Genomic DNA, 26,779 nt, shown 5'->3' on the forward strand with positions numbered 1-26,779 from the left:
GATCTGGGAGCTTAAGTAATTTCATTGTTTTTGACATTGTTGCTGTGAGTTACATGCCAAAAGATACTGTGTGAGAAGTGATTAAGCAGAGGACTGAACCAGGATCTCCCAAGCTAAAAGCACAGAACAATGTTCAAGTCACCAATATGACTCAAAACATACTTTATTCAAAAAACAAGATTCATGGACCTGAAAATTATGTTTACAAGAAAATCCAGTGGTAAAGAAAAATCTGATTACTACTGAAATTATCATCAACTTTCATATTTTCAGTTAAGGTTCTGAATAATTATGTATCCATATAATATAGAAATATTAACATAGTAGTTTAACATTTCTGTAATAATCAGGTGTACCTGCAGAGTCTGCTCTCATGGTAATGCTTGTATATTCAATAGTTTCTTCACAGACTCCTTATACTGAGACACGTTATTTTCTGTTTCACCTTCATTTTTAAGTGCAATTACAGAGTTTCTGTAATTCTTAACCACTTCAGATGCAAGAAGCTCTTCCTTAGTTACATTACTGACATTCTCTGAGGCTTTTATTCGAAGCAGTGTATCCAAGGCATTTTTCTGAGAACAGCTATTTTCCCAGATATATTCTTCCATGTCTTCCTCAGTCTTCTCGCTCTCCCACATCTCAGTTTTCTGAAAGAGAATATACATTGTCTTAAAAACTATTTAAGACTGAAACAAAGCTACAATAATTTGAAGAAACTTATCTCTCATACCAATTCACTTTAAAAATTACATTCCTTGTGGAAGATATTTCCCCTCCTCTAAAGTACAAGGCCTGTAACTCAAGCCTCAAACAGAGTTCAAAGGGTGCCTGTATGCTGTGCATTTTCTGTGCAGAATGAGTTTCTTTCCTCCCACTTCTCCCATTCTTTATGTAACTGGCAGATATAACTAGACAAGTCAGAACAGACTATACATAATGAATAACAAAAAACCTTGTAGAAGTAATAATTTTAAATAACCCTAAATGCTCAAGCTTTGGAATTAGACACCTAGCTATTATGTCCCTAGCATATGATTGTTATGTTTACATTGGCTATAAGACACACAGTGAGACAGCTCATACCAAGTAACCTATGATGAGAGACAGCAATCCTTCAACATTAGGGAAATGTTTTAATTGTGACTCATAAGGAAAAGCACCACCAGTTAATCTATTTCCTCTTCTGCAAAACAGATTGTTCCTCAAAAGAATCTCTATCCAGAAGGTGCTAATTTTTAACCTAATTAGCACTGCAAGATTAAACAGGATCAAAAGTTGAACACAGACAGAAGACATCATCCTAGGGCCTGTAAATACGTGGCTTGTGCAGTGCTTTATAAATTTTGTCTTTGAACATTTCTCCAATTCAGCAGGCCTTCCTCTAGCTTCACAGACTGTTTAAGGGATATTTCAAATGTTATAACCTACCATTTTAATTTTATTTTTATTGTACTTTGGTAAATATATACACTTCATAGAGATATTTGTATTTTTATATATTGTAGATTGTATATTTATTTGCATATGTATAATTATTTAGTATTCTACTGATGTAAACAATACATAGTGTCCTATTACTTCAACTATATAAATCACAATTTGAAGTATTTTTGGTGGTTATGTTTTTCTTACAATTGTTGTAGAAATCATGTCTAAATAAAACTCATATTTCTCTAGGAGTAAGTTCAAAGAAACATTGAAGTACTTACATCACATGGACTTTTTATTTTTAAATCCCTTGCCAGAAACAGTTCTTCAGTAAATTTTTAGCTATGCAGAACCCAAATAAACCTGGCAATCATGGGACCATTGGGGTCTTTTTTGTTTGCTGTTATTGGTTTTGGTTTTTTTTCCAGGGGGTTAGGGGGTAGGTGCTGTTGGGTTTTCATTTGTTTATTTTATTCTGTCCACTAGTCAACAACATTGCTGCAGTCAAACCACAATACTTAATAACCTTTAACTAAGACTAAAGATTTTTCTTCCTACAACCCTGTGTGCTTGGGTCCATCTATCTGAATTTAACAATACTTGAACAAAGCTGCATCCTGTACCTCGTAAATGGAATCTCTTGTCTTTTAAATCTCTGAATCCAAATGTTTAGTCAGAAACAGTGCTAAAAGGCTCATGTGACTGACATTAAAACCTGGACACAATACAACACAGAAGTAAAGAACCTCATTCAATTTCTAGAGGGGGAAAAAAAAAGGACATACTGTAGCCTGTATTGCTAAAACAGTAGCACAACACATGGGTATAGTAAAGTATTCCTTGTATGTTTGAAAAATAGTGCAATTCAATGTGGAGATTTACACAGTTTTAAGTTAATGACATAATCCTGTTTTACATATCCCTTGTTTATCTGCATAGGGGCCATCCAAGACATTTTTTCCCTAAACTCCAAAAGAATTTTAAAGCAAAAGCTTCTCTCACAGGGATAGGGTTTCTCAAAGAGTAAGGGAATATGGGTATCACTCCTGGTCACTCCCTGGACCAAACTCATGTTAGAAGTTCAAACAAAAGACCACTGTGAGGCTTTTAAACACCTTTAAGTTATAGCAGAGACAACAAGAACCAATTACAGTCATTACATTTATCTCTTTAGGAAAATCCCTCTCTGCACACATTAACTTAGAGGATTTTGGAGATGCACGCTGATAAACAGATTAAGATTTCCCCATCTCTTTTGAGCATACAGAGCAAGAAGATTCTAAAGCAGGCCAAAGAAACTGTTGAGTATTCCTTCTTGGAATCCTTCCCAGCCAAATGGTGTGTCAAAATGGATTTTAAAATAAAATCTGACTTCTGGGGGGGAGGGAGGCAGGAAGGGATTTGACAGTAGGGGGAGATTTCAAAATCCATTCCTAGCCGTGCTACAAGAAGGCAGTATCCATTGCTGCAATGTTGGTGGCCGTGCCTCAAAATGAAAAGTTATTCTACTGTACACAGGTCCAGACATACATCACAAACAGGAAACTGAACAGAAACCAGATTTTTGCAAACTGACTGTATGGAGTGAAACTTAAAATACCTTTCCAACTAGATTTATTACAAGAGAAAAAGTGAATCTGGAATTATATTTTCACTTGAAAAAGTACCCTAGGTAGACAAGCACCCATAAACTCTGAATAGTGGAAATATTACAAGTGTAGTCTCAGTTTGAAGTGTTATGAAGAAAACTAATGAGACAGTGAAAGAAAATTCAAAAATGAGGTCTTAATCACTCAAAGTTTTGTTCATTGATTATTTTTGTCCCCTACAAATTTAAAATGTTAGTAAACACTGTAGTTCAGAGTCTTACAAAAAAGAATAAAACTTTAAAAACTGGAATACAAGTGTGGCATTGTGTAACATTTTTCTAGAATCCCCACTTAGCAAACAAGGTTAAAAAACTCAAGAATGGATATTTCTTCAATGAATTCACTAAAAATGATTGCTTCATTCTATCACATGTAAGACAATCTCAGTAAGCATTAACCAGCCTGGCTGAAGATGCACTCAGCTAATAATTTCAACTGTTTCTCCTACCAAAACTTCCACTAAGAACTGCAACCAAAGAAAAAAAAAAAATCACCAGAAAACAACTTTTCATATGAAGTCAAAGGATCTAACCCTATTACTGAAGAGGAACAGAAGATTGATTTTTTTTTTTTAAACACTTTCCAATGCAAATATAGAGAATTATTTTTTCAATGCCATAAACAGAATAAGGATTTGTGTCTAAGCAAGCCTTATGCTACTGCTTAAGCTAGTATTTTAGGAGGTTTACAAGCCTTTACAGTGCTTAATCTGAAATGCTGACACAGTATACATACTAAAAGAGTACCCTGGCCAGTGAAATTGCTTTTACTTATAAGTCATTAACAAAAAGCTTCAATTTATATTGTACCTCTAAGTTTAGAGGAAAAAAAAGCATTTTGATCACTTAAGCAGGCATTTCACCATCACTTTCCTTCTTTTTTTCCTGCCAGTTTAACTTTTGTAATTTTGCTGTCACAGCAATATGGAAGAGGATTAGAATTATCAGTTCTTTTGGGAAAAAGATTTTAACTAAAATTTGGAAGTGGCACACAAATCTTCAAGGAAATTAAAAACATGATTCATGCTAGTCAATTTTCTTGTCAATGTTTGAACAGTTAAAAATTCAATGCTGTTTAGCAAAGACTAAGTATTTTAGTGGGTTTGTTTTTTTTTTTTTTTTGAGGAGAGGGAAAGGTCTTTAAATTGCAAGTCAAATTTCAATCTCTGTATAGCCTGGAATAAATACACCTATTTCGTAGTACTGCATTGAAATAAAAGATACCCTGTGTGGTACAATAACCACAGATTTTCAGGTAATAAATGACAGCTAAGCTAGCATTTTCCAAATTATTAGGTACCTTCAATCCAAAGAGGAGTTGCCAAAACAATTATGTACTTATCTCTTTGGAAATATTACAACTTTGACCTGTACTATTTAGTTAGCAACTTAAAAAGAAATATCAACATGAATTTGTAAAAAGGCAAAACATTTGTATCTGATGAGATCGGACACAAAAAATTTTAATTGCTTGGTGATGCAGAATATGTTAAAATAGATTCTTCTGAATGAGCAGAACATTATTTTCTAAGACACAGCTATGGCACAGGGAAGGTAAGACCTCTAGAGTGTCAAGGAAAATCAGGAGAAAGACTGTTAGGCCTAAACATTCCAGTAAGGTACAAAAGTAAAACAGAAAAGGAGAACAAGCAGAGAAGAACGAACAGAACTTTGCCTCAAAAAATAATACTGGATGCAAGAGATGCTCTCATACTTAATGATACTCAGGCTTAATCTCTGGTTCTGTCACTAGCTTCAGAGTTCTCAGCAGTCACCATCATCTAGATAGCCTCTTTCAAAGATTAGGACACCTACTTTCTTTGGCCTGAAGTGGCTGCAAGTATTTTCTGGAAAATCCAGGCTTCTAAAAGGGTCATTTGTAATATATTTATCTGTTTGTTTTCTGAATGCCGATCAGATAAGATTCTGATCTCATCAAGAAAGATCAGTGATATTAAGGGTCCAAATCTTTGATAATTTTCTGTTCATTTTGTTAATATCTATGCCCCATAAGACTTCATTTCACTCCAAACTTTAGACCAAAAAATTAAACAGCTGTAGAAGTTATATTTATGCATCAAAAAGGAGCCTTGTTTCTCCAGCAACTACAAACATGAGGCTTAAACACAAGGTATTGCAAAAAAGCCTACTACAGTCTGAAGTAGTACAAAGACAATTTTTAATTCAACCTTTTGCTTGAACGTTCAATTCTTCATGGTTCCAAGCAAGAGGTACAAAGAAGTTTCACCCTCTTTCACTACAATACACATTTCCTGTCAGCAAAACTCTTTGATTTTATATGTTTGAACTCAGATCTTCAGAAAAAGTTTATTTAATTTAACATCCACTATGCTACTTAGCTTTATCTTTTCTGACTCACATTAATGATGAAGACTCTTTCAAGTTGTTAGATTTTGAGCACTGGTAAGTGCACAATAACATGTAATACACACTTCAAAACAAAGTACATATTACAACATTTAGACACCGCCTTTACTTTAGCCTCAGTTTGCATTACTTAAACCATATATAATGACATACTGAGAAAGAACGCTATTGTAGGAAGAGCGCAATTATATCACACTTCATTATTCTAAGATCTCAAAATCAGGAGATCTACACTAAGCAGTCTTCAGTTATACTAAATGGTGCCCAGAGCTCTGAATCTCTCTTGGGTACATGCTCTAATCACTAGGCTATGGCTCTCCTTTTCCATTCAGTGAACCTTGAATTTTCTTCTGCCCAGGGAGAGAGTTTCAGCAAGACTTAAGAGTGCCTCCCTCCACCTCCCATTTTAACCCTACAACCCATGTGTGACAACATCCTGAGTATTCAGAACATGAAGTTAAAATATACTTTTGAAACCTAAGTAGCCAGATAACCGCTTAAGTTTCAAAAGTAGGCTCATATCCTTTCACATATTTTAGACTGAATTAAGGTAAACTCCTACTATGAAAACTGCAAAATTGTACTAAGTTCTACTGGCACAACTGAAGTGATAAAAATTATGCTTACTTGTATGAAAAAAAAGACAATTTAAGAGCTAACTGAAGTCTAGAGAAAAGCTATACAATGCATTTCAGGATTATCACCAATAGTTATGTAAAAAGTCATTCAGCTGCATGCATACACAGATTTGCCACCCTACCAGTGCCTTCCAGTTGAATACACTACTTAAAAAAGAATGCAAAAGCAATGTGGGACGCTTTCCTCAAATTGATTCAAACTACACAGCTTTGGGGTTCAGAGATAAATTTTACTTAAGCCTCTAGTGTCACTCTGTCCATTCTTCAGGGTTATTTTTCCTTCCCCTCATCTTTCTGCTTCAACTTCCCTGTCCTTTCAAGTACTAACAACATCTACAGTGCAAACACAATTGGCTATTACTGTACATATTCAGTAGCCACTTTCCACTTATCTCTAATTCCAGATTCCTTCTTCCTTCCTGTTCTTTTTAAGTCTTGAATTTTTTATCAGACTCCCATAACTACACTACTAGAAAAAGCAAGAGGGAGTTCAAAAGTGTGTACAGCATTACTCTACTGTTATTCTTGGTATGTCAGATTACACCTTTTACTTTAAGAAATACACTGGAAAATAGAAAATCCAAAGGCAAGTGTTCACTAATCCTTCTAGATCTCAGCTGTGTAATGCAGAATGATATCCTCCACTCTCCGTCATCTTGCATTTGGGTATGTTGAAAATCATGTAGAATTGGAGCAAGGAAAATTGCTGCACCTTTTCCTAGTCTTGACTAATTTAAAAGAACAGCAAATTATTTCCTCCTCACTCTTTTTCAGATTCCTCCCCCTTACAATGACTATGAATGTTTTTCCTTATTTGAAAATTAGCTTCCTGCTCCACTTGTTTCTCCTTCATGTTTTTCAACTCATAACAGAACTTTTTTTTAGTGATAAACTATTAATCCGAGCCAAGTGTGAAGAAATCAGTTTATGATCTTTTTAACCACTTGAGGGCAGCAAACACTTACTCTTTAAAAACCACTTATTACCATAAAAATACATTCAGGTTTAGGGAGATGTTACAGCATTCAAGAACTACCGTCATTTAAAGGTAACAGAAATGCAACTGATTGAACTGTTTAACAATCTACCTAATATATCTCACCCTTTCTTTGATTAATTTAATCCAGGCACAATCCTGGGGGATAATTTGAAAGTAATCACACAAAAACTCTGAAGAAGATAAATTCAATTCTTACCAGATGGTACAAGTCAGATATCTACTGAATACATTCTAAAAGCTAATAAAACACAAATATTTGATTAATAACCTTAAAACTATTGAACTGGAAGCAAAAGATCTCCAAGTATTTCAAAATAAGAAAATAAATGAACATTCTTAAGTTTTAAAATCGGAATGTTTTAAAGATAATTGAACTCATAGGCCAGATATCTATCTGCATTTATCAAAACTAAGGTGCCAAATGCATCAGTCTGGCATCTTAAGCTACACTTCTTGCTTCTTATCCACCTCTGTAAGTAACAGACTACAACTAAATTGAGCTCTCCATTAGATTTAGTCAACCTCATTAGCCAGCCTGTAATTCAAATAGGCTGAACCAAGAACACAGTATGTAGATCCCTAATTAATACTGCTCCCACTGTTCAGATCCATCTCAAGAAACAGCATGCTGCCTTATGAAGCAACTACTATCAATCCACCAATATTCTGCCAATACTCCGAACAGCTTCCCATAATTGTTCTGCTTTACAGTGTATCTCATTTGAACCTGTGATAACAGAGGATGAATCAAGAACCAGAGGATGAATTCATGTTCTTCCTTCTCTTCCTTCACTTCCTCTACTAAAAAAAAAAACAAGCAAGAATTTTTTTGCCAGAAAATAACAAGCACTACAGATGCCCTTTGCCAAAAGCAAGGGTAGCATTATCCACTACGGGAATACATTCTAGAGGACGAAAGAAAATCATCACATTTCTTTCTTCAAAATAAAGGGGGTTTACCTGTTTAAATACAGATCAAATACCAACTGGTAATACTGCACTGCGTTTTGGTAAATTCTAACACAATCCTGAAAGGTCCTGAGCACCCTCAGCTTTTGCAGAATTCCGCATAGTCAAGTCCATTGATTGCATTCTGGGTGAACACAAGAAGACAGGAAAGACAGTACAGTTTCAAATGCAATACTACTTTTAACTGCCAATTCGTAGGGGCTATATAGCCCAAAAGGCTACCCAGTAGTATCCCACTTTTCCTACAAGTAATCAAATAGCTTCAGCTACTCTCTCCATTCCCAAGTCACAAATATACCTTTTTAGACTCCAGACATCTTTGTGAGCTTCTTCAACTTAACTTTATTCTGACCATCTACAAACAGTCTGATGATTCCTTTCCTGTCCCTCCCTCCCACAGTGTGAAAACTCTTGCTTCTTCCTCTAACACTTACAAAACCAAACCAAAACATTCATTTACTCCTTCCCTGCCAAAAAATAACCCCCAAAAATCAAGTAAAGTTGCTCCTTCCTTTCAATTCCTTCCATTTTTCTTATTTCCCCATGCATTCAAAAAAGGGGTCTTAAAACACATCATCATAAAAAACACCTGAATGCCTCTGAAAGCTTCCCTACAGCAGGTTCAATCTTCCAACACATCTTCAAAGCCTTTCACAATCTGGCTAGTCTGTCTTCTTGCACCATCCATTGACTGCTAGCATATTAGAGGAGACAAATGCTAGTCAGTGCATTAACCTATCGACGTCCTTACCTCACTTTGGCTGTAGCACCTCTCAGAAACCAGTTTGTCAAATTTGATTTGGACAACCTTTTATTCACTTAACTGCAAACAAACTCTCTTCCTCCCATCACAATCCAAGAAAGAAACCCATTCTTAACAATACACTCAGAGCCTTGAGGCAGCACAATACTTGTACCAATTGTTGGTAATCTCCTCTCTTTCCCTTCTATTTTGTCTGCACACACTTGTAATGGAGTTACAGTTGAAATATGCAACAGCAAGGGTGCTTGCAAACTAACACCACCTGAGCCCTCTAATTGCAATAGCAACAGAATCAGTGAGTTGTGGATGCCCTGGGTTTTTATGGAAGCCAAGACTGGAAAAGCATACAAGAAAATTTGTAACATAGAGGCTACTGTTGACACAGTGATAAATTTTGTCTTCTAACCATGCATACAGAGACAGATGAGCCAGAATTAAACTCTTCATACTCATTACATTAAGAATAACTTTCTGCTGGATATGCATCTCTACACAATGGAGCTTCACAGCACATAGTTCACTACATACCCAACAAAACCACAAAGAACTGTCATTCTTTTGAAAAGGTTTCAGATTGTTAAGCTACTTGGATGCTCTAGTTTGTAACTGTAATAAAAGAATTATGCATCATTGGCAATTAAAACATAATTACACTTCCAATTACATTTCTTGATGTATATCTGCATGCAGTTTTTCCTTTTATATATTCACATGCTTGCTGGTTCACAAAATTCAGTAAACCAGTAATTAACATAAATTATAGAGTTATGCCATGTTTAGAGAGAGTAGGCAAAGTTTTCAGGATTGAGGGCAAAATTTACATGCAGCCATCTTCCCCTTCACTTTGCAAGAATGGAACACTGCCCTCTTTTTTATTGAATTCCATCACCACATGCCTGAAAAGTGTGGCACTAGTCTGCTGGGAAAGTCATAAAATATTGCAATTAGTTCTGTGAACAGGATTGATGTTACCGTCTACATGGAAGGCTAGTCCTTGTCCATCCCCCTCCATTATTACAGCTCATACAAATTAAACTATACATTGTCTGCTCATGGTTTACAAAATGTATCCAAACTATCTTTCAGCAAGTTATTAAAAGGCATTACCACTGATCATGGAAAAAAACTCCACAAAACAAAACATGTCACAAAAAAACCCACATGCCTTGGGAGACCATTAATTTTTCATGGAAATCAAAGACAATTACAACTGATTGAGGAACTCATCAAATATTAACATGGAAGTTGAAAGGTAATAAAAGGGCAAGAGACTTGTGCATATTCAATACACACTGAACACTCACATAGCAATATCATATAGCCCTGTCTTCCATCACTAAGTAATGCTAGAGTAAAGGACAGATGTGGTGTTCATCTAGAATTAATAAAGTGAGCAGCATCTAGCTCTCTTGTCATTGCTTAATACTGGAAACTGATCTGTCATTAAAGATTTGTAATGCAATGTAATGCTGATGGGGACAAAAATATCCATGTGTACAAAGCACTTGAAATCTACAGTAAACATATCTTTTAAGATGTTAGTATAAGCTGAATTTAATTTGATGCACTATACAATTACAAAACATATCCTTCAAGGCAACTTCCAGTGAAAGAGAAATAGAGCTCATCCTCCTTATGTTTTTTTTATATCACTGCAATGATAAAAATCAACACAAATTCATAAAAATGCCCAATATGGAGATTTAATTTAAATACTAAAGAACAACTGAAAACATTAAGTATGAATTCTGTTAGGCAATCAGCTACAACTTATTTAAAAGAATACATCTATGGAAATATACCGATGATGAAGGTTTTCACTGTGTCTCAAGGTGACTAATAACATATTACATTTAAACAAAGTTAAGTTATCCCAAACATAAGCATGGGTTTTCAACAATTTCATTTCAGACTGCTACCTTGTTTTATGTAAAAAATGGCTGTAAAATTGTTTAAGGCAGTACTTATAACCAACAAAATTAACTATAAAAATACAGGAGACAAGTCTGAAGAATTCACTATAAAAGACAGACCTGTGGTCTAAAGATCTCTTATTATATTTAGAGGACTACTTGAGAATTGTAGTAAATTATCAATAAATTGGAATAGTATATTTAACACATTGGATATACATTAATATATTGGATATTTCACATGTATAACCATTTAACAAAAACTACTGGGAAAAATTCCGAATGTGCCATATCCCAAATGATTATAGAAAAGTTTACATTATCTAAATGTTTCTACCAAAGCAAGTGTAAGGAGTTTTATATATTTTTCAGGACACTAACTCTGATGCAATGAAATCCTAAAACTAACGGAAGGTGGGGAGGATGTCCCTTTTTCTGAGCAAAAGGGAGCTCAAAAAAGCAGCCTAAGTCCTCACTCCTTCCAGCCTGAGGAAGATTTGAGAAACACCATTTAAGAAGCTGAATACTTCCAAATTACAGCAATGGTTTACCGAAGCCTAGGAAGAGCCCAAGAAAAGACAAATTCTAAGTAACAAATAAGAGTTTGGAATCAGGCAAAATGTAGATACTGTGCTGTATGTTAGTTTTCATAGCTTTAAAGCCAGTAACATACCCCCCGGCTTTTTTGGAATAGACTTGTTTTTGTCTTTAAACATGGTCACAGTTAAAAATGCATAGGTAAAAGGTGATAATCACAGAGTACACCATTTCTCTGTATGCCCCCAATTAATATCTGAATACTGTGCACAGGCAGCCCAGCATGCTGCCAAACAAAACGTACCTTTAGGAATCCCGAGAATTAAGGTGTTTTCTGCTAGGCTCAGGGTCAGTTTTAGGCTTGTTGTTGTCAGAAACGAAGTATTGGGAAAGAATCTCTTAAGGTCAAAAACTAGAGAACTTCTGAAAAGAGGCAAACTATGTACACAAACAACAGAATAGAACTTGTGAAGTTAAAAAAATGCACTAGAAGTTGACTGGGAAATTCAGATTCAGAGGTAACTGATCTCAGTCGAATTTGAAGAAAAGCGAGGTGGAAGAAAAGAATCTAAGATAATTTACTTTAACAGCACACAGTCATGCAACTTTTTCTAAGCTACGAAAGAGTGCGTTAGAGAGTACATGTGCATTAGCTCAAGTTATTCATGACTGCTTACCCAAGATTCATGGTACAAAACGGTGAGGAGATGTATGCTATAATCATAGTTCTGTCTTCTTAGCGGACACCTGAAAATTCATAAACAACGGTAATCTTTCTGAAATCAAGCCACTATAATATACTTTTGAACAAAACATTAAACTTCCCATCAACATTTCTGATTTGTAATGTAGGGAATCTTAGGGAAAATGTGTGTTTGATTCACATGCCTTTGAGTTACACATCATCAAGAGTAACATCATAAAGGCATGAGTATTAAGAACATGGAAGAATGGGCATCTGCAAGTCAGTAGCAAAATGTACAAAATACAAGAATTTACAGATCTTCAGGAAACGTTAAAAACTTCTTTGCCCTCTGTGCCAAAGTGGAATCCAACATACTTTAAGTTTGAACTCCCTTAAAACCAGATTTATTTTTTCTCCCCAGATCTGAAGGGAGGGGAATGACTGGTGAAAACAGCTGTGAAATACAGTTCAGAACTGGAAATCTAGCCAACAATTTAAGAAGAAAAGTTTAAGTCAATGTAGCTGTAAGTCAAAACAGGATCACCAGTAAAATTATTTGTGATAAGACAGTCCTGCAAAAACAGTGTTATTTCTTAAAACTAGTCATCAAAACCTTCTGCTGAGAATTTGATGACATTAATCTCTTCCTCATGCTGATCAACCTCCTGTCTCCTCACACTCACCTCCTCCTACAGGCTCCTTCACCCCCCTTTTTGATGCAGAACAAATTGAATCATGCAAGACTACATCTGAGACACTCAAAAAAACCCCACTCATCTGAATGACTAGGGACTATGATTATTCTAGCAAATAAACTTTAAAAAGGACTCAAGCTTTTAAAGTATATTTCTTTCATAGTGAAAGAGCCTCTGTTTAAAAGTAATGTAAATACCAGCCTTGAAAATCCTGTATTAAAGAAAGGGGTACCACTCCGAGCCTGAGCCTTAGAAATTACCAGAAATAAAGTGAAATATCAACAGGCACATTAAGAGTTTCTTCTGGAACACAGCATGAGACCATTCACAGATCTCTAGAGGGTAAGCTCCTTTCAGCTATCCTAATGTTTTAGCCACAAAATAAGTCTTGCTAGGAAAATGAAACTGTTGGTTGCGCAAGTGGTCCCAGAAACTACCCAGATTTCTAAGTATAGTCAAAAAATATATGCACAATTTTATCCATTTTGTATTTATGTAGAATAAAACAGTATATCATACCAAAGGATAGGAAATTTAAGGGGGGGGGGAGAAGAATTCTATCAAAACATGCAAACAGAAAAGACTACCAATAATGTTTTTCCTACCACTGAAAGCAGCTGTGAATTAAAGTGTATTGTGAATTTAGGAATACATATGTATTCTCTTAAATGCTTCAGAATTCAACACAAAAACCACATTTCTCCAATGCAGCCTTCTGAGCATAACTGTAAATAACTACAGTAATTTGTTTATGTCTAGAAAAACAAAACATCAAGAAATGTCTGGTCACTGATGTCATTTTTCTTGCATGAAACACTTCAGACCATTGTTAAAACTAACAGAACCTATGGGTTCTGTTGGAAAACATGACAACTACTCTGAAGTAACATTTGAGACTTAAACACAGAGCTTCAATAACTAACCATATTTAACAAATATTAGGTTCAACCTTATGTGATTTGTCCATTACAATTTTAAAAGTTAATAACAGGAGTACTGGTATGTTTAGGTCATAATTTGGCCTTAAAAATATAACAATTTACCAAGACAATAATTGATAATACTGAAGACACCAAGCCCTTTCTATACTGTGACCATTCCTACAGGCATTTTTTTTCCCCTTCTTGTAACCATACCTGTCCGTTGTAATTGTGAGCATATCTGTATCCTTACAGTACCGCTCTCCTACAAGTTTAACGAGCTTCTTCTTTGCATGGTCATCCAAATTCAGGTTAGAAAGTTTAACCTTCACGTACAAGAGAAAACACCTTTAATTACTTGGATAAACACAATCTCTGCACCCTGCAAATATTTTGAGATAGTTAGGCACATCTTTTATCAAGAATTAAAAGAGCTATTAAGTATGCATTTGCAGAATTTCTTCTGATTGTATCACATGTTAGAAGTCTTAACACAAGGCAAATATAATCTGAGTATTCAAACAGTAAACTTCTTTTCATCCAAATACCAGAGGGGCTGGGGGAGAATACTTCTACTCAAACTTTTTTTCAGCGGAAAAAAAGAGCTGTCAGTTTAGTTTGTAGCTGATTTCATATTCACATGTATGTCACATGGAAAAATGAATCTTTTTCAGATATATTTTTTTTTCAAATACAGATAAGTAAAGTTAATACTAAGATATATCAAAAATATTTATGACAAACATCCAAAAGAGGAGGAAAGACATCAGTTCAAGAGACATCAAATCAGAATTCTCAAAATCATTACTGGGAGATTAATAGAAGTATGCAAAGAAGCACAGAGATAACAACATAATGGACCAGAACTTTCTGATCTCACATAATTGATCAAACAATACCATGAATGGCTTGCCTTCTGTTTCAATACCAGAAAACCCATGAATGCAAGATACACAACAAATAACTAGTGCTCATTTAAAAAAAAAACTCTAAGAAGTTGGTCTGAAGCTAGTTTCTATATGCAATAACAAGTATGAAAAGTAAAGCAAGCTGGTTTTAGCTATCTGTTTACACAATAGCAAATAAAAAGGCTGTGAACCTTAACAGTCTAAAGATACATGGTGATGGAAACATAAGTTTCTATTAAGTGAGAGTTGCTGAGGAATATTAAACACATGAAGACATAATAGTCTTTTACTAATTTGTCCACGGTTTGCCCCGCAGCTCACATTTTGTCAAGTTTAATTCTGTCTGACCTGTTAGGTGCATCCAGCCTTTAATGCAATAGTCAAGCTGCAAGAAAAGAGCTGAATTCTTAGTGCAGCCCAAAACAACCATGAACAATCACTTTTGAAGGCACTATACTTCCAAGTTCCCTTATGCACAGCATCCCCTTGTAAGGGTCTGGCCGCGTGCGCTCAAGGCTACCTTACATACAGTGCCCTTCCCTACAGGGCAGCAATGTAGCCTTGAATCAGTGGTGACAAAAAAAGGAGCTATGAGAAGGTGGACCTGCTGCATCTAAGCATAGGCAGTCAGCCTCAGTCTCTGCCAGAGCCACAGTGCAGCTATGTCTGGGCCCAGCTGTGGCCCACACTGACCGACCCGATGCACATCCTTCACTTCCCGGCTTGACCTCACCTACTGCATCGCTGTGGATTGGCTTGACAGTCACCAGACTGTTGACTGATCCTAGTTACTGTCACTAGACCTAATCCTGGTCCACTGACTTGTCCTCCCCCTTCGACTTCAAGCTTGCCTTATCATTATGAACTTGTCAGGTGGTTACTGGTCTGTTGGATGGACGAGCTTACTATTACCAGACCTGTCCTCACCTTGCTTGGGTAGTAGCTGCACCTTTTTTGGGGAGGTCACTGCCCCTGCCTGCCTTTCTGCCCCTGGATCACCTTCCCTTACAGAACAGACTAGCCTCACTGCTAGCTGGCAATGGTCACCCAAACTGATGAGAAACCTTTTTCTAAAACACATTTTCTTAACAGTATCTTTCTCTAACACTCACAGAAAGAAAGACTGTTCCAAACTCTAAAGGGTTTCAGACAGAACTTTCTGGCAAGCATACAACTGCTAGTGCATATAAGCCCTTTATGACCATGACTATCTAAACTTAATGGGATAGTCCAGCCCAGATGTCCAGCATTGGCTTGCTTGAACCAACAATGCAAAACAACTTCACTGAGTAGTACTTTTTGCACTGTCTTAAAAGGATGGCATTATCATAGTTGTATCATGCTGCCTTCATACAGTGTGATCATCTGAAATTTCCTGTTGAGAGCTATGATTTTATTCCACATGACTTGCTTTTCCTACAAAAACTAAAAAGCTATCTGGTCTGTTGCCTGTATTACATGATCACAAAAAATATGTTGTTCTTACTAATCCAAAGTCACTTCAAAGTGAAAAATATTTATATGGCTACTTGCTTCAAAATGGGATAGCAACTAGACAGCTTATAATTGTTAGCTGCAATGCTACAGACTATTTTATGTTTAATTTTAGATGAATTAAGCTCCACAAAGAACAGCAGTTGATTTAAAAAAAGTCTCATTTTACATCCTGTAGTACTATGTTGTCTGGCACAATGTAGACAATTCCACCTGAGCATAGACTAGGATAAATTTAATGGCAAGAAATACTGGCATTAGAAATGAAAAATTAGCATCTCCAGTATGATACCTGGTAGAAAAAAGGCATAATTTTTTTAATTAAGATTAAAAAGGTTTAACTTTTAAACTATTTAAAAAAGGAAATCTTATCATGAAGATCCACCAGAGAGCTTATCATAGTCTGTAACACAGAGCACAGTAAATGCTCTCTCATTGATAGAAACTCAACCACTATCTGACCCAGTGCCATCTGCTTTCACCTTTAAATCCTGCTCTTCCCCCTCCTTAGGCAGATTTTGTTGTCAGAGGATTAATCAGACAAAGAATGTATTAATGAAGTCTGGGATCAGAACACCAGTAACTGAAAAAGCATATGGATAGTTGTTCAGTTTTTGTCTCCCACTCCAACCCCTCCTTTTTTTAATATACATGTATAATACACATCCACATAATGTCTTAAAAGTACCAAGGCCAGTTAACATTAATGGACAGATTTACACAGGATAATACAGACATGCTTATTTGTGTATCATTTTGAATTACCCTCTCCACAGCAGCATAGGCAGCCCCTAGTCCAACATCTTGTCTCTCAACAGCCACATTTAACAGAAGACATTTCTACCTAACATAGTAATGTTTTACATGATTTAGAAAGCCAGAAATTCACATACATTCACCACCTGGTGTTTTTAATGGGAGAGTCAAGGCTGTTTGAGCAGCTGAGCTCTTCCCCCTACCTGTGACACCATGCCCACCACTGACCAGCAAATGTCAGTATTACTCCATCTGAGAACTGAATATGGGAACAAGAAGGGGTCCAATGTGTGCCGCCTCTGCACACATTCACAATCCAGCATGAAGTCAGGGGCTTCTATTCTCACAGAAACACCCCATTTCCTTTTACTTCTAATGCATACAAATTTGTGAAAAAATTGCTCTTGAACATGGATCTGAATTAGGAGACAAAAGGCTAAACTCTAGTATGCAATGACTACAAGGGCAGGGTGAAGTTACTGCTAACAGCGGTGTGAAATGCATATTTAAGTCAATGACAGACCAAATTAAATTTCAGCCCAAACAGCCAAAACCAAAAGGTTTTACAACATAAAGGGAAAGTGGAGACTCCTACAGACAAAATGAACTACTGCCGTCCAAAGTTGCCATGATTAGATGTTGTATAGGTTCTATGTGCATGTGGTGTCACGCAATATTTTAACTTCTGTAATGAAGAGTAAGAGCACAACTATCACTGACCCCACTGCTGCTGCTGCTCTTCAGATAGGCTCAAGTGTCATCTCAAAACACATATTCAAAAGCCACAGCAAATCCTAACTTTACTACCATGAGGACAGGCAAGCACTGGAACAGGCTGTCCAGAAAGGTTGTACAATCTCTAGCCCTGAAAGTTTTCAAGACCCAACTGGATAAAGTCCTAAGTAACCTGATCTGATCTCATACCTACCTTGCTTTGAGCAGAAGGTCAGATTGAGAAACTGCTGAGCTCCCTTCCAACCTCAGGTACCCCATGATCCTATGATCAGAAGGCTGCTGCTCCTACTGCACATGCACTGATGCCCAGAGGCCTGCCAACTGAATACTTATGAATAGTGCTGCATTCATGTGACCTATCTTTCAATACTTGAGCACTTCCAGGGTCTATAAAGTTGTAACGAGAGCCCAAGCAAGACATTGAGCAAGACATTTTCTGTAAGTAGATTCTTCAGAAGGTACACTATTTTGTTTATATTAGAGCTTAGACTTAATTTATAAATACATATCCATAACCTTACAACCTCAGTTCTAACATGCTGCAATATACTTAAGGAAATCCACTGCTTTTTATTCAGACATTCAGTAAATCATTTCCCTCATTTCCTTACAATATATCATACTTGTACATGTTTTGAAAAGAAAGCCAAGCATTTGGGTTTTTGAAACAAAGGCCGTTTACCAAAAATACTACTTACTCTTAATGTCACCACTCTTGCTTTGGGATTACGAATAGATGTCCCTGCAGAAACATAATCTACTGTTTCAATTTCAATAGGAAAATGCTGTTCACATTTCTCATCACTGTCCAAAGCACTTGGCCATTCAGTGCAGAAATCTGTATAATAAAGAGAAAACACTCCATGTAATATCTGTTATTTTGTTGGGTTTTTTTAATTTATTGCAATGTATCTTTTTACAAGTACTATTTATAGAAACCATACTCATTTAGATAACAGCAGGGTCTCTGCTAGACTTGATCCAGTATTTCAATGTCTCTCTTTGTACTGGATTCCCCAAAACAGGATACAGTACTCCAGATGCAGCCTCACAATTGCCAAACAGAAGAATCATAGAATGGTTCGGTCAGAAGGGACCTTCAAAGATCACCTAGACCCAACCACCCTGCCGTAGGCAGGGACATCTTTCACTAGATCAGGCTGCTCAAAGCCCCATCCAACCCAACCTTGAATACATCCAATGATGGGGCATCCACAGCTTCTCTGGGCAAGCTCTTCAGTCTCACCACCCTCATTGTAAAAAATGTCTTCCTTATATCCGATCTAAATATCTACCTTCTTCCAGTTTAAAACTATTGCCCCTTGTCCTGTCACTGCAGGCCTTGGTAAAAAGTCTCTCCCCATCTTTCCTATAAGCCCATTTTATATATTGAAAGGCGACAATAAGGTCCCTCCAGAGCCTTCTCTTCTCCAGGTTGAACACCCCCAACTTTCTGAGCCTTTCTTCACAGGAGAGGCATTCCAGCCCTCTGGTCATTTGTGTGGCCCTCCTCCAAACAGTCTACGTCTTTCTTGTACTGGGGACACCAGAACCAAATGCAACACTCAATAGAGGGAAAAGAATTAATTTCCTGAGTGTGGTGGCTAGAACCCAGTATGCTGTTAGCCTTCCTTGCCACACTGGCACACTGCTGACTCATATTGAACTTTCAAATGCCCACCAGGCTCCACATGACCTTTTCTGCAAAGTTTCTTTCCAGCTGTTTGCTGCCACCACCACCACCCCCCGCCTCCACTTGTACCACTGCATGCATTACTCCAACCTAGACGCAGGACTTTGCAGTTGCCTTCAACTTCATGAGGGTCTTTGCAGAGGATTCTTTTCCTGCCTGTTAACATTCTTCTGAATGGCAGCTTTGTTCTGCAGTGTATCACTTGTTCCCCCCCACAATTCGTTATTATCTGAAGACCTGCTGAGGTTGTGCTCTCTACTGCTATTCAGTTTGTTATAAAGCATGTTTTTGCATGCTTGGAAATGGCTTCCAGGAAGATTTGCTTCATAATCTTCCAGGGAATGTGGTGAGGCTGACTGACCTGCAGCTGCCTGCGTCTTCCTTCTTGCCCTTCTTGAAGATGGTCAGGCAAAAACCTCCTGTTGCTCCTGAATAGTCTTTACCTGCTTCCACTTCCTGTGTACTTCCTTTTTGCATCTCGGGTCACCCAGGAGTTCCCTGCACACCCATGCTGTCCTTCTGCCATACTTGCTCAACTTTCTGTACACTGGAATGGACCATTCTTGCTTTTTTAAGGAGGTCGAACTTTAACATCCACCAGCTCTCATGGGCCACTTTGTTCCCCAGGAGATTCCCCTGTGAGATCTGCCAAGCAATACAGATTCCAGAATAAACTAAAATCACTCTCCTGAAGTCCAGACTGTAGTTCCACTGTCTGTCTTGCTCACTTCTCTCAGGATTTTAAACACCACAGTTTCATGACCACTGTTACCAAGGATGCCCCTAACCTTCACATGCTTGACCAGTTCTTCCTTGTTTCTGAACAACAAATCCAATAGCGCATGTCTCCTAGTCAACTCAATCGTCTTCGAGAAATTGCCTTCAATACACTACTTGCCTTCCTTGCTTCTCTCAAGATCTTGAGCTCCATGATCTTTTTGCAACCAAGGCTGCCAGCAACCCTGACATCTCCCTCCAACCAGTTCTTCCATACTTGCCAGAAGCATGTGCAACAGCACCTTCCCATAGACAGTTTGTCCAGCACCTGCATCAAAAATTATTGGCAACACACTCCAGAATCTCCTAGATTGCTTCCATCCCATCCTGTTAACCCTCCAGCAGATGTTGAGATGGCTGCAGTTCCCCAAGAAAATCAAAGCTTGCAGTTGTGAGGCTTTTTTTTTTTCCACTGTTCATCCACTTCCTCTTCTCAACCAGGCAGTCTGTGGGAGATGGCCACCAAGACATCTTTTTCAGCTTCTCCTCTGATCCCAACTCTCAAATTCTTAACCAGTTTGCTATGCATCTCACTGCAAAGCTCTGCATCCGAAATTGTCTTTTGGGTACAGGTCAGCTTCTCCTCCACATCATCCCTGCCTGTATCTCAGTCATACAAGCTTTCGCTCTGCATTTCTGTGACTCCTCAGACTTCTAATTCCTCCTGTTTCCTATGCTGCATGAATTTGTACACAGAAAACTCAAGACAGGCCTCTTATCTCTTATTATACAGGCTGAAGGGAGACCTTATCACTCTACAGCTACCTGAAAGGAGGTTGTAATGAAGTGGGTGTTGATCTCTGTTCCCAAGTAGCAAGTGATAGGATGAAAGGAAATGGCCTCAAGTTGCACCAGGGGAGATTCAGATTGGATATTAGGAAAAATTTCTTCACCAGAAGGGTTGTCAAGCATTGGAACGGGCTGCCCAGGGAAGTGGTTGAGACACCATCCCTGGAGGTATTTAAAAGATGAGTACACATGGTGCTTAGGGACATGGTTTAGTGGTGGACTTGGTAGTGTTAGGTTAACAGTTGGACTTCGTCTTAAGGGTCTTTTCCAACCTAAATGATTCTATCTCCTCCCTGACCCCTTGTGCCTTCACTTCTCTTTAGGCTAACTTCCTCGTTAGGTTTTCCTTATTGCCTTGCTGGCTGGCAGAGATGCTCTTGGTCTTCATTAGATCCCATATCTCCCCAGCAGATCTTGCTCTGACAGAGGATTTCATTTATTAATATCATTTTTTTTTTAATGCATGCCAGAACAACTACTGATTAAACCTGAGTTTAATCGCAGAAAATCTTCTGAGAACTGAGTCACATTCATCACTCATCTTCCTTAAGACACTGAATTATAAATTCTCCAGTAAAAGCAGGGCCTAATGGAAAGGTAAAATACAAGCCCTACTGGTGTGCTGAAAACCTCCTAAGACATATCTGCCCATCACCTGTATGACTCAATGCAGCAACAAGAAAGCATACAACACTAGCCAACGCCTGACAAATAACCAGCTTCAGAGGTGGACCATGTCTCACCTTCTACTTCTTCACAGTCACATTTTACATTGTCTTAAAACTCCCAAGAGAGATGGCTTTTAAAATACAGAAAAAAAAAAAAAAACCCTGACAAAGCCAAAAAACCCCCTCACCTTTAAGAGCTGCACAGTGTTTCTTAATTGCAGGAGGAGTAAGATGCAAAAAATTGGGAATCTGAAACAGACATATTAAGAGTTACCAAGATAGCTTTTTGTCCGTTCATAAATAAAGGGGCATTACTGAAATGTGATTACACTTTTAACATTTAAGGTAGTACAATACGCTGCTTAAAAATATTGAGATAAGACAACTCTTCTCAAATCTGATTTAGCAGAAGAGTTAACCCCACCCCATTACAAAAGTCACAGGCATGATATTCCTAAAAAAGTCTCCTGATTTTGTTCATTTGTTACTTATATTTGTATTTGTTACCATTTAATTTAGAAATTAAATAGATCATTATCCTATTTAATAAAACAGTATCCAATACAAATATTTTAATCAAAGCAGGGCAGTGTTATTGAATAATAATTTTTAAAGTTACCACACATCAATGGCATGTGTCTTACCTTTATAAGTTCTAAGTTGCCTTCTTTTGGTGGAGGAACTCCTCTCTTCACTGGGTAACCCATTCGAATTGGGAGAGGCACAGAGGCAGGTTTAAATGCAGCTGCTGTTGGATAAACACTGCTCCAGTCCTGATCAACAGCCATCTTCTCAGTTCTGGGAGGTGCATGCTAATAAATAGAAAATTATAAAAATTAATTTGATGGGAGATATACCTGTTTTGTGAGACAAAGCAGGAGCAACACACACAAGTTATTTCAGGAATAAATAGTGCTCATTTGTAAAGGAATTTTTAAAAGATAGCCTCTTAAAGCTTAGATAGCAGGCCTTTCCCAGTCTTCAATTGCATTTTAGTTCAGAAATGCTTAGAAAGAACTTATCTTCTTGCATTGTGATACGTCAGCGGGGGGGGGGGGGGGGGGGCGTGAGTCATCAAACCACTATTTAATTGCAAACTCTATTTCCTAAAGTGCCTAAGCATTTGGTGGGGGGGAAGAAAATGGGTTTTAAAATTCTAGAATTCTGAAAGTCTGAACAAGTTCATGTTAAGAGAAGTAGGTATTAATAACTCTGAAATTACTTGCTATAGAAATTCCAGTATAGGAACGATGAATTACTATATTGCAGAAATAGCTTACATCTTCCAATAGCTGAATAAGGTTCCAGTCAAATGCTCTTTAAAAAAAAAGATAAAAATAAATCTAGTCACTGTTTCTTTCCCCCAAACCTTAATTTTTAATTTAGAAGGGTAAAAGACAAATGTGTATATGCAGTCAGCTGGTCTGACTGCTTTGGTGTATCATTACATCTGCTCTTGGAAGTTCAACACAAATTTAATACATGCCAGGTCCACTTTTACGATTTACCTTTAAAAATCATAACATATAATATACTACTTTTGAAATTTGTGTACAACAACCAAGAAAATTCTCAGTGATTAGATGTTCAGATACAATTCTGCTGTGCAAGAACAATTTCACTTATGTACAATACCAGGCTTTTTAATTATGCCAGAAAGCAACCACTACAAATCCTGTAAACTCATAATGAAAATAACATTAAAATGTCTGGTTTTATTTTAAATGCAACTTTAAGTTACTTTTAAGACCTGCAGCACATGGTGTCAATACAACTGTTAGCTTGTTATTGTTAATGTTTTTGCTTTTATGAGAACACAGACAGAAAACAGCTGGGAGGTTAAAGAAGCTAGGTGCTGGTTCTGGAATAGTCACAGTGGATTGTTTCACCAGGTTTCGACTGCAGAAGGGGTTCCTGTACAAACCGTTATGACATATAGCTTAGAAAACTTTTTCAAACACCTCTGAGTTAACTGACAACAGTTTCAGTACTTACTGGTCTTATGAACTGTGGTGTCCTGCCTCTTCTCCTTGTTGAAGCTGAAAGAAAAAGAAACATTTTCAATACAAACTATATGGTTTTGTGGAAAAAAAATGCAGCATAATCCTGTATGCTTTTTTTCTTTTACAAAGACAATATACACTAATACTTCCCAGCCTTTACATGGAAGAAGGGGAAGATCAGTTACCCATATTGGAGATTGCTCACTTATTATTTGAAACTTAAGATTAGAAAAAGCTTGTAAGCCATTTTGTCTGGGTCTATCCTAGAAACACATTAACAATAATCTAGCGGTTACAAGCCTAAATGCATTTTGCTAGCATCATTTATTCCAGCTTGACACAGCGGGAGAGAAAAATGAGATGAGTACAAGTACACTTTTCCCTTCGTAACTGTGCTTCCTTTTCGCTTTCCCACACAGCTGTTAAATCCCAAATCACTCTCCACCAGCAGTACAAGACTGCCAAACCTAACAGTTCACTATTACCAAAAGGAGGATCCCATGGCTCCATCCCTTCCTTCTGACAGCACGTCTTCACATCCTCTCCTGTGCCACTCTCAAGCTCATCTAACCTCCGTATAAACAGTCAGCACATCAAACTGGTTTTCTTCTTGAGCTGGGGATGGGGAACAAACCAATGGGTTTGTTTCCTGCCATTTTACCATGTTGATCTGCCTTATTGAGCAGTTCCAGAGAAGATGCAACAGAAAGAGTTTACTCCCTTTTAGCAGGCCTGAGCCACCATATGGCTGAACTTTTTAACCAACTGACTTCAGTTGGAGCTGTGGCGAGGGACTCCTAATGATAAATGAAGATATCAAATACCACTAGATTTTCAATTTAAATGAAAATCTTAACTTTCTTGTCTTCATTTCCTCCCCCTCCTCAAACTCTAATTTAATGACTTTCAACCCCCCACTCCAAAAAACAACACCAAAACAATGTGGCCTTTATAATAGTCAGAAAAATGAAGGTGAATCTGACAATATGTATTTTTCAAGTGTCCTGTTTGAGCTTGGGGTTGGGTTTGTTTGTTTTGTAGTTGTTGCCACATTATGATACAGTATGTATTTAGCAAAAAAACATTGAATGGGATTCAGAAGTGGATGTTTGGGTTCTTTTTGCCTCAGTAATTTGTCTTACAACCCTACCCCACATAAGCCTTGGGAAAACTTGTAAATTTCACAGTTCTTTCATCTTCCTTATTTAAGTATTTTATGGATCCAATTCTGTTCTTTGCCTTCTTGCTATATAAAAACTTAAACCAAAGAAAACATACAGGGCTCTGTAACAGCTAATACACAGCATTCTTTTACCCCTCGAGCTGCCATTTTTGTGGTGCTTTCACAAACAGGCTTCATTCATAGCAGTCTTTATTATTTCTGTTACAAACATCCAGTTTCAGGTCAGGTCACCTTTTACTCCTGCCCACAGGCCCTCACATCAGACACCACTTAAAGGCCCTTTCAGCAACCTAGCCTGCTCCTGAATCTGCAGATGACAAGTGCCCGCCCAGCCTTCGGAAAAATATTGGTACAACCCTGATCAACAGTTTCCATCTGCACCCAGAACACCCTGAACAGCTCAGCTTGAGGCCAGGCACGACATCCAATGCTTAACACGAGTACACATCCCTTAACAAACGATGAAATTCTCACTTGGAATATCTAAAACCAGGCAATGCACTGCAGGTCCGCTGTACCACTGCAATCCTGAGCTGAAAATCTGTCTAGCAAACACCAGTTTGCCCATTTCTTTCTTCAGACTACTCGCAGCATCTGTAACCTTTACCATAGAGATTTTCTTTTTTTTTTTTTTTTTTTTTTAAACAAAAGCTCTCCGGCAAATACTTGCAACCAAAACTTGATCTTTTTTCAGAGCCGCCTGCAGCCGGGAAGGAAGGAGGGCCACGGGCCTGAGCTTCCCGCCCGCGCTCAGCCCCCCCCCAGCCCGGCGCAGCCCGAGCCCCCCGGCCACCACAGCAGAGGGGGCCGGGCCGCTCTCACCTTCCCTCTGCCGGCCTTCCCCGCTGTTCACCGCAAGCACAGAGGAATAAGCCGCACCCTCGAAGCGAGGCGCGACCACGACCCTCCCGCAACACCGGGAGAACACGGCCCAGTAACTCGCACCAGCCCGCACCGCCCCGCTGACGGGCGCCATTTTCGGGACCTGACGCGCGTAGTGCCCCGCCCCAAGCGACCTGCCGGCAGGACGGAAGCCGGCTCGGGCCAAGGCAGCTGCAAAGGCGAAGCGTGGCCATTCCCCGCCCTCGAGGAGGAGGAGGAGGAGGAGGGGAGCGGGAAGGGCCGCGGCCCGTGAGGGGAGGTGCGGAGCTGGCCGAGGCGCCCGGGGGAAGGGGAAAGAACCCCCGGCCCTGCTCTTATTAGTCATGGGAGGGAGGCGGAGGGCGAGGGAGGAGCGGAGAGTGGCGTAGGGTCGTGCTCAAGAAATTGCCTCGCACCGGTGTGGCGCGTCCGCCATCTTAGTGTCTGTCACTCCTGCGCTGGCTGTGGGAGCGCAGCCGACCTGCGGGACTGGCCCGGGCCGCGGTCATGGGATGGGGATTTCTGCGGGTGGCTCCTTCCCGAAGTCAGTTTTTTACTCTCACAATTAAAAATACAACTTCTCAGTCCCTGCGTGCTCTTTGTAGACGGGGATAGGCTCTTTCAGCAAACCCTGTTAAGCGAAGCTCTGTGAATTTCTTCAGCAAAAAGCAAATGGGTTCAGCCCTGTCATACGGAAACAAAATGATTGTGCTGTCATGTGTAAATCTGGGCTAGATACCGCTGCTTTTCTTAAATTTGGGTTTTTTTCTGCTTCTTGGATCCTGTTAGGTACAGGTGTTAGGGGGTTTTATTGTAGCAATATACTTGTATCCCTGGCCACGCTCAAAGTGTTCCTGGCTTTAATCTTTTTTTCAAATTGCAACATAACCATAATGCATTTTACCCTTTCATTATTAATACAGCATCTCACAATGACTTCATCCACTTTAACACAATTGTTGGTCAGAATGCATTCTTACAAATGATGGATAGTGCTTAATTACTAGTGCTAAATACAAAGTAAACCTTCCAGTTTCAGATTTCCACAAGATTTTTGTTAATTTTACAAACTTTGAATTATGGAATGTCCATCTCATTGTTAACAGCGCATGGAAAAAGGGCAAACCAAGATCTGATGAAACCCTTAATAGCAGTGTCTGATAATTACTCCAAACTAAGATTATTTAATTGAATTCTTTAAATCTTTAAATTCTCAAGAAGTTAATTGTGAAGCTAAAATGTCCAGATATCAAAGAGAGCTAGGCATCCAAGTGAGGATTTGGGCTTGAGTGCCTGAAGAGCTTGAATCTATCCTGAAATACAAA

General features: G+C 38.3%; 1 protein-coding gene across 1 annotated transcript; it reads right to left on the reverse strand.

Moving 5' to 3' along the window:
• Positions 1 to 145: 145 nt before the first annotated feature.
• On the reverse strand, positions 146 to 25,606 carry MRPS35 (mitochondrial ribosomal protein S35). Its single transcript, XM_069806834.1, has 8 exons — positions 25,416 to 25,606; positions 23,403 to 23,446; positions 22,052 to 22,219; positions 21,596 to 21,656; positions 18,179 to 18,318; positions 13,804 to 13,913; positions 11,965 to 12,034; positions 146 to 650 (listed from the first exon to the last, which is right to left on the reverse strand). Exons 1-8 carry the CDS (start codon positions 25,567 to 25,569, stop codon positions 372 to 374), a joined length of 1,026 nt encoding a protein of 341 aa, XP_069662935.1. The 5' UTR covers positions 25,570 to 25,606; the 3' UTR covers positions 146 to 371.
• Positions 25,607 to 26,779: the final 1,173 nt, after the last annotated feature.

This window comes from Haliaeetus albicilla, chromosome 19, assembly GCF_947461875.1.
Source record: "Haliaeetus albicilla chromosome 19, bHalAlb1.1, whole genome shotgun sequence".
Lineage (NCBI taxonomy): Eukaryota > Metazoa > Chordata > Aves > Accipitriformes > Accipitridae > Haliaeetus > Haliaeetus albicilla.

What these genes read in the sequence shown, in the direction of transcription:
- MRPS35 (XM_069806834.1), bottom strand. Translation starts at nt 25,569, where the DNA reads ATGGCGCCCGTCAGCGGGGCGGTGCGGGCTGGTGCGAGTTACTGGGCC. An exon ending in ACACTGTGCAGCTCTTAAAG is followed by an intron (nt 18,319 to 21,595) that starts GTGAGGGGGTTT and finishes TTTATTATACAG; the next exon opens with ATTTCTGCACTGAATGGCCA. An exon ending in CTCACAATTACAACGGACAG is followed by an intron (nt 12,035 to 13,803) that starts GTATGGTTACAA and finishes ATGAATTTTCAG; the next exon opens with GTGTCCGCTAAGAAGACAGA.